Consider the following 17,906-nt stretch of genomic DNA (forward strand, 5'->3'; position numbering starts at 1 on the left):
CTGTAAGAAGATTTAATATAATTAGAGGAATTACAGACTACAAAATTCTCAACCTACAATAGCCTGTTATATCTCATGTGACTAAAATATGAATAACCCTATGGTTATCTGACAGTAGCAGGTCATCTGAAAAGCACATTGAAAGGAAAAATCAAATGCGACAGACCAACAGCACTCAAGGGGCTTATATATTTTCTAGGTTTATCCAAGTAATAGCTTAAGCAGCTCAAGACTGAGCCATTTACCCCCGTTCTTGACCAGGCATATTTTTGGGGTTTTTGTACATGTGCTTTGAAGAGCTATAACATTTTTTCTTGTTCGGATAATTCTTGCGTTTTTTTTTTCATACTTTAGGCTTTATTTTTATGTCTCTCTTATTTATTTATCTTTTTGCTGATCTTGGGGGATATCAGTGAAAAAAAAAGGAAATAAGTGTCTGTTTTTCCTGGTTTTTTTTTGTTTTTTTTTATGACCACACCGGACTACTAAAATACATTAAAAACATGTTGCCCATTCTGTTATAAATATTTTTGTATATCAGACTTTTTTTAGGGGACGGGGATTAGTAACAGCGATGTAAATTGACAATGGGATTTTTAAAAAAATATATTTATTTATTTTTTACCTGTTATTTATTTTTTTTTTTTCATTTAAGTTGCACATTGTGCCCCCCACTATGTCATAAAAGACCTGTGGTGGGGGCATTGCAATATTTATATATATTTATTTTCATCCTATTTTCCTTGTAACTGGGTATATTAGCCCCATTTAAAAGGGAAATGCAGCCTCCTGGTTGCATAGAAAGAGTTGTCTGGGTCTTCTATGACCCTGAAGCTCTTGCTCCCCCACTACACACAATAATTACATGACCTATGTGTATGGAGGAAGAACCGCTGTCAGCATTTCCTATTACAGTATACACAGCGTTCGTTTAGTGTTGTGTATACAGCTATAGAGAAGACACAGACAGTAATTCTCTATATATTCTCTTTATCTCCACTTCCAGCTACATGATTATGTGTACTGCGCTACTATGTAGTGACGTTTTAGAACATCACTGCAGAGTAGTCTATGGACGGTCTGGAAACACTCTAACAACATCCTTCTGAAAAAGTGTTAAAGGTTTAATACATATATAGTGTAGAGTGTCATTAACTCTATGCAACTACACTTGGGTGTAAAGAAAGGTCTACATTACTTACCAAGATGACAGCGAGACCCAGTCCAGCCATTTAGGCAGTTACACTTGTATGGAGCTGTACACCGGCCTCCATTTAGACATGGCAGTATGCAAATTGCTGAAGAAGAAAACAGATTGTCTATAGATAATATTGTATGCCACATAAAACCATATAAAAGCTGACATTGTAAAGTAGGAGCTCCACCTGTCACTCTATCATATGTTTAATCAGGGGCGTAACGATCACGGTTGAAGAGAGTGCTACCGGGCCAGTGCGGGAGAAGGCCCTGCTGACTCTAGCAGCTATTTCAGCTGGATGTGCATCGTAGGAGTGAGGAAAGGTCAGTATAATCGTTTATTTTTTATATATTTGTTGGAGAAGAGCAATACAGGGACATTATTACTAAAATAAGTCCAGGATTGGGCACATTATACCAGGATAGAGGACATATATTACCAGAAGGGGTCCATGAAGGGGAGCATATATTACTGGAAGTGGCCAAAGATGATGCAGGATCCATGATATAGGACAAATAGTAGTGGAAGAGGCCCAGGATGGGGGACATTATGGCAGGAAGGGGGCCAGTATAGAGGATATTATACCAGGGAAGGGAGACCTTATACCAGGAAGGGGCCCAGGATGGAGACATCATACCAGGAATAGGCTCAGGATGGAGGACATTATACCTAGAAGTGGCCCAGGATGAGAGACATTATTACAGGAAAGGGGCACAAGATGAGGGACATTATTGCAGAAAGTGGCCAGGATCGGAGACAATGGGGGACATTGTTACATGAGAGGGCAAACACATGTCTTCACATGATCTGGAATGCTACAAAGGATCACATCTGACGAACATGCAGGTGGGAGCTCAGGTCCAAATAGTGCACCCCAGCCCATTGGACTCTAGTTATGCCATTGAGTTTAATGTAGTAGCCATCATTGTTTTATATCTTACTATGTGCTCTATTTAATGGTAAACAATGAAATAAACTAAATGTCCGTTTTGTGTTTTTGTACATAGAGTAGTAACATTAAAATATTGTACAGAAACAGAATGAAAGAAAAAAATCACAGGTAAAAAAGAACATATACAACTGTTTCAAACAGAGTCCAAACTTGGACTTGATATTACGAAGTGTAGCACCAATACTCTAGGAAACCAATTTCCAAATCCTGACTCACAGCAGCAGCACCCCATTGCTTTTTCATTGCATATTTTCAGATATATCTGATCTTTACTATAGAGGGTATAATGCTATGAGTACAATGTGCTATAATTGCAGATCGCAAAACTCGTATAAAGCCTGTTTCATCCACAGTTGTCCCCCTCTAGAATAGATGGGATGAAATGATTAGGCTCCACAACACACTATTCTCTTTCCCTTTGGAACACACATCAGAATTTACTTTGTTATCCATGACTGTACTATTCATGACTATGATGCCATTTCTTATGGCATTAAGACTGATAATTCCCAGGATATGGAAAACTCTTATTCCCTCCATAGTCAAAGGGGTGAAGCTTTACTCCTGTGAAGCCAGTTACAAAGCTCTCCCACTTGCCCACTAAATTAAACAGAGGTAAAATTTATCTAGGATAACTTCTCTGATTTCATGACTTCATATTTTTAATTGATTCATATTAATTAATTATTAATATTCATATATTAATATTCCATATAGTTTACAGAAAACCGTTGGCTATGGATACACGTAAAGAAAAGCTGGCAGCACTGCTTTGTAGAAGGTCGTGCTTGAGGAAAGGACATTGGTCCTTTGTAATAGTAGCAAGCACCACAGCACGGAAGAAGACAACATGAGTGGTGAATCTTGTTAAATAAAGAATTTACTCTGATCTGGCACCAAGAGACAAAGAAATACAGATATTGTCCGATGTTTCGACCAACAGGTAGTCTTTCTCAAGGACATCTTAGTATAGTCAAGTTGGGTGTGTGATATTGGGCATAGGTTAAAAGCCTTCAGTAGGATAGTTTTCTCTCCCTTCCTTATCTTACGCCTTGTTCCCTTTTTTTTAGTGATTTTACTTTTCTCTCTTTCCAGTTTTGTATTTGGACAGTATCTTATCTGCAGTCTGCACTATAGATAACTACTTTTGTCACAACTTATATTTGTTGTTTTCATCCTTTTACATGAGCCAATGGTTTAACCATAATGAGCGCTGATCGACATGCTGTATTGTTATTCCATTGTATATACAAACTATAATGAGATGAACTATTGTCGACAGTACATCACTATTACACAGGGGATGATTATTGGGCCGTATCAGTGAAGTAACAAGCCTTTGCTTGCTTGTGAGCTAATCACCATCAATGATTGGCAAAGGATTTCTGCAACATACAGGTGCTTCTCACAAAATTAGAATATTATCAAAAAGTTAATTTGTTTCAGTTCTTCAATATAAAAAGTGAAACTCATATATTATATAGAGTCTTTACAAACAGAGTGATCTATTTCAAGTGTTTATTTCTGTTAATGTTGATGATTATGGCTTACAGCCAATAAAAACACAAAAATCATTATCTCATTAAATTAGAATACTTTATAACACCAGCTTGAAAAATGATTTTAAAATTCGAAATGTTGGCCTACTGAAATGTATGTACAGTAATTGCATTCAATACTTGGTCGGGGCTCCTTTTGCATCAATTACTGCATCAATGCGGCGTGGCATGGAGGCGATCAGCCTGTGGCACTGCTGAGGTGTTATGGAAGCCTAGGTTGCTTTGATAGCAGCCTTCAGCTCGTCTGCATTGTTGGTTCTGGGGTCTCTCATCTTCCTCTTGACAATACTCCATAGATTCTCTATGGGGTTAAGGTCAGGCGAGTTTGCTGGACAATCAAGCACAGTGATACTGTTGTTTTTCAACCAGGTATTGGTACTTTTGGCAGTGTGGACAGTTGCCAAGTCCTGCTGGAGAATTAAATTTCTATCTACAAAAAGTTTGTCGGCAGAGGGAAGCATGAAGTGCTCTAAAATTTCCTGGTGGACGGCTGCGCTGACTTTGCTCTTGATAAAATACAGTGGACCTATACCAGCAGATGACATGGCTCCCCAAACCATCACTGATTGTAGAAACTTCACACTAGACCTCAAGCAGCTTGGATTGTGGCCTCTCCACTCTTCTTCCAGACTCCGGGACCTTGATTTCCAAATGAAATGCAAAATTTACTTTCATCTGAAAACAACACCTTGGACCACTGAGCATTAGTCCAGGTCTTTTTCTCCTTGGCCCAGGTAAGACGCTTCTGGCGTTGTCTATTGGTCATGAGTGGCTTGACACAAGGAATGCGACACTTGTAGCCCATGTCCTGGATACGTCTGTGTGTGATTGCTCTTGAAGCAATGACTCCAGCAGCAGTCCACTCCTTGTTAATCTCCCCCAAATGTTTGAATGGCCTTTTCTTAACAATTCTTTCAATGCTGCGGTTATCCTGGTTGCTTGTGCACCTTTTTCTACCACACTTTTGCCTTCCACTAAACTTTCCATTAATATGCTTGCATCCAGCACTCTGTGAACAGCCACCTTCTTTAGCAATGACCTTTTGTGGCTTCTCATCCTTGTGGAGTGTGTCAATGACTGCCTTCTGGACATCTGTCAAGTCAGAAGTCTTCCCCATGATTGTGGAGCCTACTGAAACAGACTAAGGGAAGGGACCTTTTTAAATGCGTTGGAAGCCTTTGCAGGTGTGTTTTGTTAATTATTCTTATTTACTGAGATAATGACTTTTGTGTTTTCATTGGCTGTAAGCCATAATCATCAACATTAACAGAAATAAACACTTGAAATAAATCACTCTGTTTGTAATGACTCTATATAATATATGAGTTTCACTTTTTGTATTGAAGAACTGAAATAAATTAACTATTTGATGATATTCTAATTTTGTGAAAAGCACCTGTATATGATTTAAACAGAACTAAGCTAGTATTTGAGAGTTTCCAGAAATTGGCTTCTGCTAGATGAGATGCCAGAAATATCAGTAATGCTGGAAATGTCTTATAAAGGAGGACTTAAAGTTGAATTGGCAAATTATACCAATGTCCAATTTCTTGGATAGGTCATCAATATTAAATGAAACTGTGCTGTTCCAGCTCCATTCACTGTCTACATCCATCCGGCGCTGATTACAGCTGATCAGTGAGGTTGCCGAGAGGCTGGACCCCTACCAGTCTGATATTGATGACCAAACATAAGAATTTTGATGCGCTATCCAAAGAACAATCAGAGATAAGCCATCCGATGGATAGGCCAGCAATATTATTATCCATGCCAACCTCTTTAACTCATACGAGACATGGTCCAATACATTTCAAGGTATAGCCTATTATGGAAGTCTGGGAAGTATATGTTATTATTACTATTATTATTTGAAAACTGGCTGAAAACAACATAAAATAAGCACTTGTAAATAAGGTAAATTTCACCTTCTCTATTTCTCCCAAGAGAAAGTGTTTTATTGACTTACAAGCCTTTGCTTGCAATAAATCCAGAATTTGTACTGGAGTCATTGATTTGCCTGTTTCCAAATAGTTTGTAGCTCTCGTGCGATGAAGAATTGCTTCTAAAATAGTTTACTGCAACCTTTGCAAACTGTCACTTCATGCTTAAATCATTGCTACAAAATGATGCAACTGAGCCGTTCAGAGCCCTAAAATACATTGGATCTCTGTCCTTCAGCATCTCGACACAAAGCGGAGAAATGTGCTGTTGACATTAGAAATGTTCTATATGAAGAATGTTTATCCAGATTGCAGTTTAATATTAAGTACAGTACAGACCAAAAGTTTGGACACACCATCTCCTTTAAAGATTTTTCTGTATTTTCATGACTTTGAAAATTGTACATTCACACTGAAGGAATCAAAACTATGAATTAACACATGTGGAATTATATACTTAACAAAAAAGTGTGAAACAACTGAAAATATGTCTTATATTCTAGGTTCTTCAAAGTAGCCACCTTTTGCTTTGATGACTGCTTTGCAGACTCTTGGCATTCTCTTGATGAGCTTCAAGAGGTAGTCACCGGAAATGGTTTTCACTTCACAGGTGTGCCCTGTCAGGTTTAATAAGTGGGATTTCTTGCCTTATAAATGGGGTTGGGACCATCAGTTGTGTTGTGCAGAAGTCAGGTGGATGCACAGCTGATAGTCCTACTGAATAGACTGTTAGAATTTGTATTATGGCAAGAAAAAAGCAGGTAAGTAAAGAAAAACGAGTGGCCATCATTACTTTAAGAAATGAAGGTCAGTCAGTCCGAAAAATTGGTAAAACTTTGAAAGTTTCCCCAAGTGCAGTTGCAAAAACCATCAAGCGCTGCAAAGAAACTGGCTCACATGAGGACTGCCCCAGGAAAGGAAGACCAAGAGTCACCTCGGCTTCTGAGGATAAGTTTATCCGAGTCACCAGCCTCAGAAATCGCAGGTTAACAACATCTCCGATTAGAGACCAGGACAATGCCACACAGAGTTCTAGCAGCAGACACATCTCTACAACAACTGCTAAGAGGAGACTATGTGCAGCAGGCCTTCATGGTAAAATAGCTTCTAGGAAGCCACTGCTAAGGACAGGCAACAAGCAGAAGAGACTTGTTTGGGCTAAAGAACACAAGGAATGGACATTAGACCAGTGGAAATCTGTGCTTTGGTCTGATGAGTCCAAATTTGAGATCTTTGGTTCCAACCACTGTGTCTTTGTGTGACGCAGAAAGGGTGAACGGATGGACTCTACATGCCTGGTTCCCATCGTGAAGCATGGAGGAGGAGGTGTGATGGTGTGGGGGGGCTTTGCTGGTGACACTGTTGGGAATTTATTCAAAATTGAAGGCATACTGAACCAGCATGGCTACCACAGCATCTTGCAGCGGCATGCTATTCCATCCAGTTTGCGTTTAGTTCGATCATCATTTATTTTTCAACAGGACAATGACCCCAAACACACCTCCAGGCTGTGTAAGGGCTATTTGAACAAGAAGGAGAGTGATGGGGTGCTACGCCAGGTGACATGGCCTCCACAGTCACCAGACCTGAACCCAATCGAGATGGTTTGGGGTGAGCTGGACCGCAGTGTGAAGGCAAAAGGGCCAACAAGTGCTAAGCATCTCTGAGAACTCCTTCAAGATTGTTGGAAGACCATTTCCGGTGACTACCTCTTGAAGCTCATCAAGAGAATGCCAAGAGTGTGCAAAGCAGTCATCAAAGCAAAAGGTGGCTACTTTGAAGAACCTAGAATATAAGACATATTTTCAGTTGTTTCACACTTTTTTGTTAAGTATATAATTCCACATGTGTTAATTCATAGTTTTGATGCCTTCAGTGTGAATGTACAATTTTCATAGTCAAGAAAATACAGAAAAATCTTTAAATGAGAAGGTGTGTCCAAACTTTTGGTCTGTACTGTATGTTGCATTGCCATACCCCACGTCAAATTCAAACTGGTAATATGTTAGGGAGGTAATCATTTTTCATAAATACACTACATGTGTGCAGCTGCCATAATAAAACGTTTCTTCCCTCTGCTTTGTATTTGGCTACAAACTGCGCTTGTACACATTATACTTATTATACCTAGAATTACATAAGCAGACAAAAGTAAATTTACGGCGCTTGATCGTGATCTTTAACACAACACCACTGTAAATTTATGGGGCGGGTTTAAAGGGGGTGTCTATTAATCGGACAACTCCTTCTGAATTCCTATGTTTCCCCCAGTAAAATAATAACACTTCTTCTCACTTCCATTTCCTGCACTGTTCCAGATTTGTCGGCTCTGGCTTTCCCGGGGATTGTGTGACTTTCTGGTTAGGCCACGGCACCACTATCAGTATTTGGTCAGTATTCGGTCAGTATTTTTTCTCAGGAGTGGGAGCCAAAACCAGGTGAGGAACAATCAGAGAAAAGATATAATAGAAAAAAGTCACCAATTCTGCATTTATCACCCACTCCTGAGAAAAAATACTGACCTAATACTGACCAAATACTGATAGTGGGGCCGTGGCCTTATAGTGAGAAAAAATGAACAGCAAAATGAAAAAAAATGTTCCTCAGAAATGTTTTCTGATCTATATTGTGGAGCAAATTATGCCAAAAATATAAAGATGTATAAAACATCTGAAAAAAAATAGAAAAGGTAATACAATTTGAAAAGTCGGTAGTGCAAAAAATACGGAAAAAAAAATCATTTTTTATATAATAAAAAAACTACACATATTAGGTATCCACATTACCATTATAACTGGAAAATTCATTCAACAGGTTATTTAGTGAGAAATCTGAAAAGTAAAAAAAAAATAAAAAAAAACCTAAACCAAAAATCTATTTTTTTCTGTATTTGCTTAAATAATATGAACTACATAGTTATTTCATATGAACCCCAAAACAGAGCTGAAAACAACACCATATGTATTGCATAAAACAATGCCTCATACAGCTATAGTGGTGGCCAAAAGTATTGGCACCCCTGCAATTCTGTCAGATAATACTCAGTTTCTTCCTGAAAATGATTGCAATCACAAATTCTTTGGTATTATTTTCTTCATTTCATTTGTCTTCAATGAAAAAACACAAAAAGAATTGTCCTAAAGCCAAATTTGATATAATTCCACACCAAACCTAAAAAAGGGGGTGGACAAAAGTATTGGCACTGTTTGAAAAATCATGTGATGCTTCTCTAATTCGTGTAATTAACAGCACATGTAACTTACCTGTGGCACCTAACAGGTGTTGGCAATAACTAAATCACACTTGCAGCCAGTTAACATGGATTAAAGTTGAGTCAACCTCTGTCCTGTGTCCTTGTGTGTACCACATTGAGCATGGAGAAAAGAAAGAAGACCAAAGAACTGTCTGAGGACTTGAGAAACCAAATTGTGAGGAAGCATGAGCAATCTCAAGGCTACAAGTCCATCTCCAAAGACCTGAATGTTCCTGTGTCTTCTGTGCGCAGTGTCATCAAGAAGTTTAAAGCCCATGGCACTGTGGCTAACCTCCCTAGATGTGGACAGAAAAGAAAAATTTACGAGAGATTTCAACGCAAGATTGTGCGGATGGTGGATAAAGAACCTCGACTAACATCCAACCAAGTTCAAGCTGCCCTGCAGTCCGAGGGTACAACAGTGTCAACCCGTACTATCCGTCGGCGTCTGAATGAAAAGGGACTGTATGGTAGAATACCCAGGAAGACCCCACTTCTTACCCCGAGATATAAAAAAGCCAGGCTGGAGTTTGCCAAAACTTACCTGAGAAAGCCTAAAAAGTTTTGGAAGAATGTTCTCTGGTCAGATGAGACAAAAGTAGAGCTTTTTGGGAAAAAGCATCAACATAGAGTGTACAGGAAAAAAAAGAAGCATTCAAAGAAAAGAACACGGTCCCTACAGTTAAACATGGCGGAGGTTCCCTGATGTTTTGGGGTTGCTTTGCTGCCTCTGGCACTGGACTGCTTGACCGTGTGCATGGCATTATGAAGTCTGAAGACTACCAACAAATTTTGCAGCATAATGTAGGGCCCAGTGTGAGAAAGCTGGGTCTCCCTTCCAGCAGGACAATGACCCAAAACACACTTCCAAAAGCACTATAAAATGGTTTTAGAGAAAGCACTGGAGACTTCTAAGGTGACCAGCAATGAGTCCAGACCTGAATCCCATAGAACACCTGTGGAGAGATCTCAAAATGGCAGTTTGGAGAAGGCACCCTTCAAATATCAGGGACCTGGAGCAGTTTGCCAAAGAAGAATGGTCTACAATTCCAGCAGAGCATTGTAAGAAACTCATTGATGGTTACCGGAAGCGGTTGTTCGCAGTTATTTTGGCTAAAGGTTGTGCAACCAAGTATTAGGCTGAGGGTGCCAATACTTTTGTCTGGACCATTTTTGGAGTTTTGTGTGAAATGATCAATGATTTGATTTTTGCTTCATTCTCTTTTGTGTTTTTTCCTTGCAAGCAAATTAAATGAAGATAATAATACCAAAGAATTTGTGATTGCAATCATTTTCAGGAAGAAACTGAGTATTATCTGACAGAATTGCAGGGGTGCCAATACTTTTGGCCACCACTGTACATCAATGAAAAAATAAATATAAAAATGATGGCTGCTGCAAAGAAAAGAGAAAATTGAAAAAAAATTGCCCGATCATTAAAAAGAATCTTTTATCATGTTTTTTGCCACCTAATCTGAGAGTAGTATAATGCAGAGATAAAACCCTGATTCCAGCAGTGTATCACTTAGGCTGTGTGCCCACGATGCATTTTTTATGCGTTTCCGCAGCGGCAAGAACGCTGCAGAAACGCTTAAAAACGCATGGTAAAAGTCCTGCCATGTTCCCCAATGATAATCCGCATGTGCTGTGCACATGCTGCGGAAATTTCCGCTGCGGATTATCATTGCGGAAAAAAACGCAGCATTACCAATTATTTTGCGGAAGTGCTGCGTTTTCGCCACCATTCACTTGCATTATAATGCGCCAATTCCACAAGACTGCATCTGTACTTGCGTAATTGGCGCATTCTAATGTGCGGATAGTACCCAGGTGTGGAGGACAGGAGACTCTCCTCCACACCCAGGTACCCTAAAAGCTGGGCACTGGGTACATGCTGCGGAAATTTCCGCTGCGGTTTATCATTGCGGAAAAAAACGTAGCACTATCAATTATTTTGCGGAAGTGCTGTGTTTTCGCCATTGACTTGCATTGAATCGCTTGGATTCCGCATCACTTCATCTGCAGATGCAGATTCCACGCGTTTCAATGTGCAGATGGTACCCGGGTGTGGAGGAGAGGAGACTCTCCTCCGGACCCGGGTACCATAGAACCTGTAAAAAAAAGAATAAAATTAAAAATAAATATCATATTTACCTTCTGATGGCCCCCGCTGCGCTTGTCCTCCCATGCCGGCAGATCACGGTGGACTGAAGGACCTGCGCTGACGTCATAGTCATGTGACGGCAGGTCCTTCAGTGTACCGCGAGCCAGGACGGAGCGAAGCAAGACTCCGGGGGCCATCGGAAGGTAAGTATAGATTTATTTTTTATTTTTAAACATTTTTTCAGTCACAGTACATAAATTCATGCCTGTTGCATGGATTTATATAGTGTGACCAAATTGACAAGCACTTTCCAAGTGATGCTAAAATCGCTTGGAAAGCGCTTGTCAACCCGAATGCAGAAATGCATGTGAATAACGCTTCACTTCCGCTTGTCCCTGGCAGGAAAAACGCATGTACAATCCGCATGTACAATCCACATGTAAAATCCGCACGCGTTTTTTCTGCCAGGGAGATGCAGAAACGCTCAGGAAAAATCCGGAGCATTTCTGCATCGTGGGCACATAGCCTTACTGGGCTGCTTGCTGTAGTTTTGATAAAATCACTGTTTAATCAACAGGAGATTATCTGCATCATAGTGCTCTCAGATGGGGTAGCAAAAGCCTGGTTGTAGATTTCACTGTTCTACATATTTTCAAAAATCTGACAATGGAAATTTTTAGTTGGCTTTTGTTTGATATGATATCATAAAGTTTTCCCTTTACTGCTACATATAATTAATGCATACAAGTTTCACTAATTTGAAATATTATTATTTTTGCAAATATAAAGATGCGAATATTTTGTTATGCCAATTATCTGATATTTATTTAGAGGAAACTTAACAACAATTAAATTAACTAAAAGATGTCTAAACACTACTGTATTGCAAATTATAAATTACAGAAAGTTCACTACAAAAAGTTCCTCCTCATTCAGTGACAACTCTTTTCTGCTTATCTCTTGCACTCCTGCATTGGATCATCTCTTACAATTGACCAACAGTAATCTGCAAACATTGATGGATTCCATTTTCCTTGATATCTTTTCTCCATAGCCATAATATCTTGGTGAAATCTCTCACTGTGCTCGTTGCTCACTGTTCCCCAGTTTGGTGGAAAAAGGTCCAGATGCGAATGTGAGAAATAAATCTTTAAGGACATGTTACAGCCAAGATCCTTATATGTTTTGAGATTTTCCACCAACTCTTCATAATTATTTGCTCTTGAGTTTCCCAAAAATTAGTTACCACTAATTCAAATGCTACCCATACAGCCTTTTCCTTGCCCTGCAACAAACGTAGAAACTCCTCATCTTGAAGAAGCTTCCCAATATGAAGTCCAATAAAGGCTCCTTTCTTTATCTTTGCTTCACTCAACCTTGGAAATTTATCAATGAGATACATGAAAGCTTTTGCATTTTTATCCATTTCCTTTACAAAGTTCTTCATTACGCCCAACTTGATATGCAATAAATGTATCTGGAATTTTATGTGGATCAACAAGTGCTGGATGCAGGACATTTTTACTCCCTGGCTGAAGTGAATGTTGAAGAGGCCAGTCTCTTTAATTGTAGTGATAATCTCTTGCACGACTATCCCACTTCCACAGAAATCAGCAGTACTTTGTGTATCCACTCTGGAGACCAAGTAAGAGGGTAACCACCTTAAAGTCACCACAGAGGGGCCACAAATGTTGGTCATAGTTCAGGCACCTCAACATCTGTTTCATGTTGTCATAGGTTCAGTTCACTTTGTGTTATGAGGTGTTGTTCAATTGAGGTTGCTGACAGAAAGACTAGGTCGTGAGATGAAGATGCTTCATGACACTAAGCGTCCTCTTCTTCCTCACATGACTCGACTGAAAATGTTTCTGGTGCTTTTGAAACCGGCAGCTCTTTTGTATGCGTTGCTTGGCGTATTGCTGATGGAATGTTTGGATACTGTAAAGTCCACTTCTTCTTCCTTGAAACTCCTTTCCTAATATGGGGCACCATGCAGAAATAGCAATTGGTAATGTGATTGGTTGGCTCTCTCCAGATCATTGGGACAGCAAAAGGCATAGATTGCCTATTCCCATGCAACCACTGGGTAAGATGTGATGCAAACGTATTTCAGCATATGTGTGGAGCCCAACTCCTGTCCTGAGCTCCTATTCTGCATTCAAAATACAGGTTGTACACTTTCCTTATTAATGTAGTCAAGTTTCACCTTTGTGATTAAAAAGTGACTTCTCCGCATATGTAGCAGAAACTATCTGCTTTGTTAATGCAAGAATGATCTGAAAAAAACATAGAAACATGGAAGTCTTCAACATATGGAAACATGGAAGTCAATGAAAGTCTTCAAACAGAGGCTGGACAGTCATCTGTCTGAGATGGTTTAGTGAATCCCGCATTGAGCAGGGGTTTGGACAGGATGACCCTGGAGGTCCCTTCGAACTCTAACATTCTATGATTCTTTGTCAGTATGCTAAGAAACTAAGCTAAGAAATCTGAAAACTGTCTACCTTATGCACAGAGCAGTTATAAAAGTATATGATGCAACTGTAATTAGGATTACGTCATCGGAGCTGAGTTGAAGGCTCAATAGACTAAATAGATGATGCAATAGACTAGCAACTAACAATGCTATAATGATGTTGATATAATAAAGACAGGATTTTTCTATAAGGTGTCATAATTTAAATTTAAGCATCATATTCGCTTTCAGCACCACAAAACTAGTTAAGTTCAACTATATTCATCTCTGAACCAATTTGGCTGTTGAACGGTGCTTCTTTTAAGACCTCAATAGGCCTGGTGACTGAGGGGTTAAACCTTTTCCACTATTATTCACATTTCATTGCAACAAGTATAAAGCTTGATAATTAACACAGATCAATTCTGATCTAAATATGTTGTGCTGATAATAATAATAATGCAAAGGCTGGCAGTATCACTCCCCTGTACAGTGCAAAAGAAGTCAGTCAACATGGGTTTGCGGTGCACTAAAGCATTTTTTTGTGGCTGAGGATTCATGTAGCTGTTTAAATACTGTGTACAGCAATGGTAGATGAGGTAATGTGTTTTGTTGCTAATTGATAAGTGGGGGAGGAGTGTCGACTATGTCTTTGCGGCTGTCATAAAGAGACGTCAATTAGGAACATGAGAGTGGCGCTCGACTGGAACTAATGTTTAGCATAGGCTTACACTTGCATTCTAATTTAATTTAAGAGTCAAAGTTAATTTTCTCGGTGAAAGAAAATCTTGTTGTTTGAACATGCATTTTTTAATTATTTATTTAATTATTTATTTCACGTCTTGGTTGCAGATATATTAGCAATCAAAGTATTTGACACCTAGTGAGTTAACTTTTGTTAATGGGTGTTATCAGATATTTCTCACTGGAGGGCATGTACTTCTCCCTGAATTATGTTGACTAATCATAAGCAGGCAGCAACACAGCAGCAAAAGAATGTGCCCCCATAACAGCATGTTCTGGAACACAATAGTCTTTTTACTTTCTTCTGCTGAGGCACACAAACTTTATGGTTGTTCTTCCATGAGATGCACAGGTATATCAGTTATACTTCCATTAGGGACACACGTCATTGCACATTGTTCTGTCACACCAGACCTGTCCTCACTAGAAAACTTGCTCATAAGTCCCTAATAACATAGCATCGGGGCTGATACACCCCGTGCACTTACAAATAGAATGAAATCTTATAAATTTTAATCACGTCGGCAGCATAATTATATGTTTTTCATATGACATGTGGCAAGTTAACAGATGACTTCCCCACTTGCCAAGACTCCTGACTGAATCCTCAATAGCCAGGCAGAGCACTCATAAAGAAAGTACTGTAGATCACTGATCATTGAAAGAACTGTGCAGTTGTTCAGAGCTGCACAGTTCCCTCCCTATAATTGACTTATGACTGCACTGACCCATTCGAAAGTACAGTGCCTGAATCAATGTCTACTTTCTGTGACTACCATCAGGCCAGAATTCTAATTAATCATAGTGGTCTTCACACAAGTGCTGTAGACATGACACAATAGGCAGTGCACATACATTCTCACTGCACTCTCAGTGGTCCATGCTTAGTGATCTACTTGTGGAATTGATGCAAAGTTTTTGGCTAACAAATAGTTTACATCTGTTAATCACACAGAAATGTGATTTTGTCAATTTCTTACACTGTTCTCAAGTCTTGTTCTGCAAGTCTTATATTTTTTAAAGTTTTATGACACGTATTAGTGCAGCTCTGGGGTAAAGTACATAATGCTAGTAAAATATTTCATAATTACATTGCTATGAAAATGTTACTAGGTAAAGATTAAGTTTATCTTAATATTAGCATGATTTCTTTATGTATTTCTGTAGCCAAGTTTTCCTTCCCACCTATCCAGAAATTGGGGTCCATCTTCTCTCCTCATTCCAGAAAGATAGAGACTATGAATATACGCATTTCTCAGCATTGTAGTCTATGAGAGCGGCTGAAGCAGCCAAGTTTTTCACTACTCCCGTATACTCCAGTGAAGATAACTACACTCATGCATTGCTGCTACCTCATCTGCTTCTTTCTGAAGTACAACACAGGGGTCTGCCTATATATGGGAGTCTTAAAGATTGACATACAGGGCATCATTAGTGCTTGTATCCAATTCTCTTTTCTCTAACATGGAAAATACATGTGAGAAGCCACAAGACAACGACAAACCTTTTTGTGACCAGGGGGTTAGGGATGCACAAAATATCATTGCAAGCTGAAGGTTGCGCAACCCTGTGATTTTGCATTTCTGGGTAGAGGTAAAATAGACTGTTCAGAGCATTTTAATATTCCCATTGACCATAACTTTGGATTATAAAATGTTCTTGTTGGCAAGAAAATCAAAAAAAGCATGCATCTTATAGTTAGAAGCATCTTCTGATGATCGAGCCGTACGCTGATACAACATCCTTCCCAATGAAAGACAGGCAGAAGTTTTGACTATACATTTTTTTGTATAGTTCCCCCATTTTCTCAAAATTTTAATAATTTCAACAATAATATCTAATTGACAGTAATACTTACGTTCTTCACAAAGCCTTCCCATCCAACCTTCAGGACATGAACATGCATTTGGTCTTTCGCAGACACCACCATTCTGACATGGAAATCTGCATACAGCTTTAAGAAGAATGACAAAATAAGTATTCTGTTTCAAATAGTGATGCAAACATAACATTCTTTTCTGTGTTTCGCTTCAGGTTACTCAATCTACTTATCCGTCAAAATACAGAAAATCTCTGCACCCAGAGATATAGAATACAAAGTATTAAATAGTAAAAAAGATAAAAGTTTACTTTAAGGATAAAGTAGCTATCAAAATCATTTACCAGTAAGGTAAGGAACATATTTATCACAGTCATTGGAACTGTGAGTGTCCCACACTAGTGAATTAGAACATCTAAATTATATGCCTGTATTATGAATACGTGATAGGAATATCTGTCATTCACATACACTATACATTCAAATTCTTTGACTGAGACATATCACACTTTATGAATTCAGCTGGCGGCATAAAATTGATATTGCTATTATATATGAATGCTTGACACATTTATCTAAGATATATCCTGCAACTGAGTGAAAAAGTTAACATATCATGAATTCAGTCTAAGATTAAAAATTACTGAAAAACTAACTGCATTCAGAGATAAAATCCAGGCAAATCCAGACAGCCACATACAGTGGCATGAAAAAGTTTGGGCACCTCTGGTCAAAATTACTATTAGGCTGTGAAACCACGATGCGTTTTTTAAGCATGGTAGAAGGCCTGCCATGTTCCCCAATGATAATCCATATGTGCTGTGCACATGCTGCGGAAATTTCCGCTGCGGATTATCATTGCGGAAAAAAAACGCAGCACTACCAATTATTTTGCGGAAGTGCTGCGTTTTCACCGCCATTGACGTGCATTAGAACACGCCAATTCCACAAGACTGCATCTGTACTTGCGTAATTGGCGCATTCTAATGTGCTGATGGTACCCGGGTGTGGAGGACAGGAGACTCTCCTCCGGACCCGGTTACTATTGAAAACTGTAAAAAAAAGAATAAAATAAAAAATAAATATATACTTACCTTCCGGCGGCCCGCGGTGCGCTCCTCCTTGCTTGGCTGCAGTTCGCGATGGAATGAAAGACCTGCGCTGACGTCAGAGTCATGTGACGGGTCACGCAACGCTGACGTCGGCAGGTCCTTCAATCCACCGCTGCCGGCAGCCGGGACGGTGAAGCAAGACAGCGCGGGCCATCGGAGGGTAAGTATACATTTATTTTTTTATTTTTTGACATTCTTTCGGTCACACTATATAAATCCATGCTGTTTGCATGGATTTATATAGTGTGACCAAGTTGACAAGCACTTTCCAAGTGATGCTAAAATCGCTTGGAAAGCGCTGTCAACCCGTATGCGGAAATGCATGTGAAGAACGCTTCACATCCGCATGTCCCTGGCAGGAAAACGCATGTACAATCTGCATGTACAATCCGCATGCGTTTTTTTCTGCCAGGGAGATGCAGAAACGCTCAGGAAAAAATCCTGAGCATTTCTGCATCGTGGGCACATAGCATTATTGTGAACAGTTAAACAAGTTGAAGACGAAATGATCTCTAAAAGGGCTAAAGTTAAAGATGACACATTTCCTTTGTATTTTAGGCATAAAAAAATCTATGAAAAAGAACAAATGAAAGTCAGACATTGCTTTTCAACCCTGCTTCCACAGAATATTTAAAAAAAAAATTAAACTCATGAAATAGGCCTGGACAGAAATGATGGTACCCCTAAAAATAATGTGACAAAAGAGACATGTTTAATCAAGTTGTGTCCACTAATTAGCATCACAGGTATCTACATTCTTGTAATCAGTC

General features: G+C 39.2%; 1 protein-coding gene across 1 annotated transcript in view; it reads right to left on the minus strand.

Annotated features, from left to right (window-relative positions):
- SVEP1 (sushi, von Willebrand factor type A, EGF and pentraxin domain containing 1) overlaps window positions 1-17,906 on the minus strand; it is a 469,484-nt gene that overhangs the window by 4,933 nt on the left and 446,645 nt on the right. Inside the window, exons 47-48 of the mRNA XM_073664736.1 lie at window positions 16,064-16,159; window positions 1,203-1,298 (exon numbers count right to left, since the gene is read on the minus strand). Coding sequence (XP_073520837.1) covers window positions 1,203-1,298; window positions 16,064-16,159 — 192 coding nt within the window. The remainder of the gene's footprint in view (window positions 1-1,202; window positions 1,299-16,063; window positions 16,160-17,906) is intronic.

Source organism: Phyllobates terribilis, unplaced genomic scaffold (genome assembly GCF_046119375.1).
Source record: "Phyllobates terribilis strain yellow unplaced genomic scaffold, ASM4611937v1 Scaffold_1__5_contigs__length_1240528914, whole genome shotgun sequence".
NCBI lineage: Eukaryota > Metazoa > Chordata > Amphibia > Anura > Dendrobatidae > Phyllobates > Phyllobates terribilis.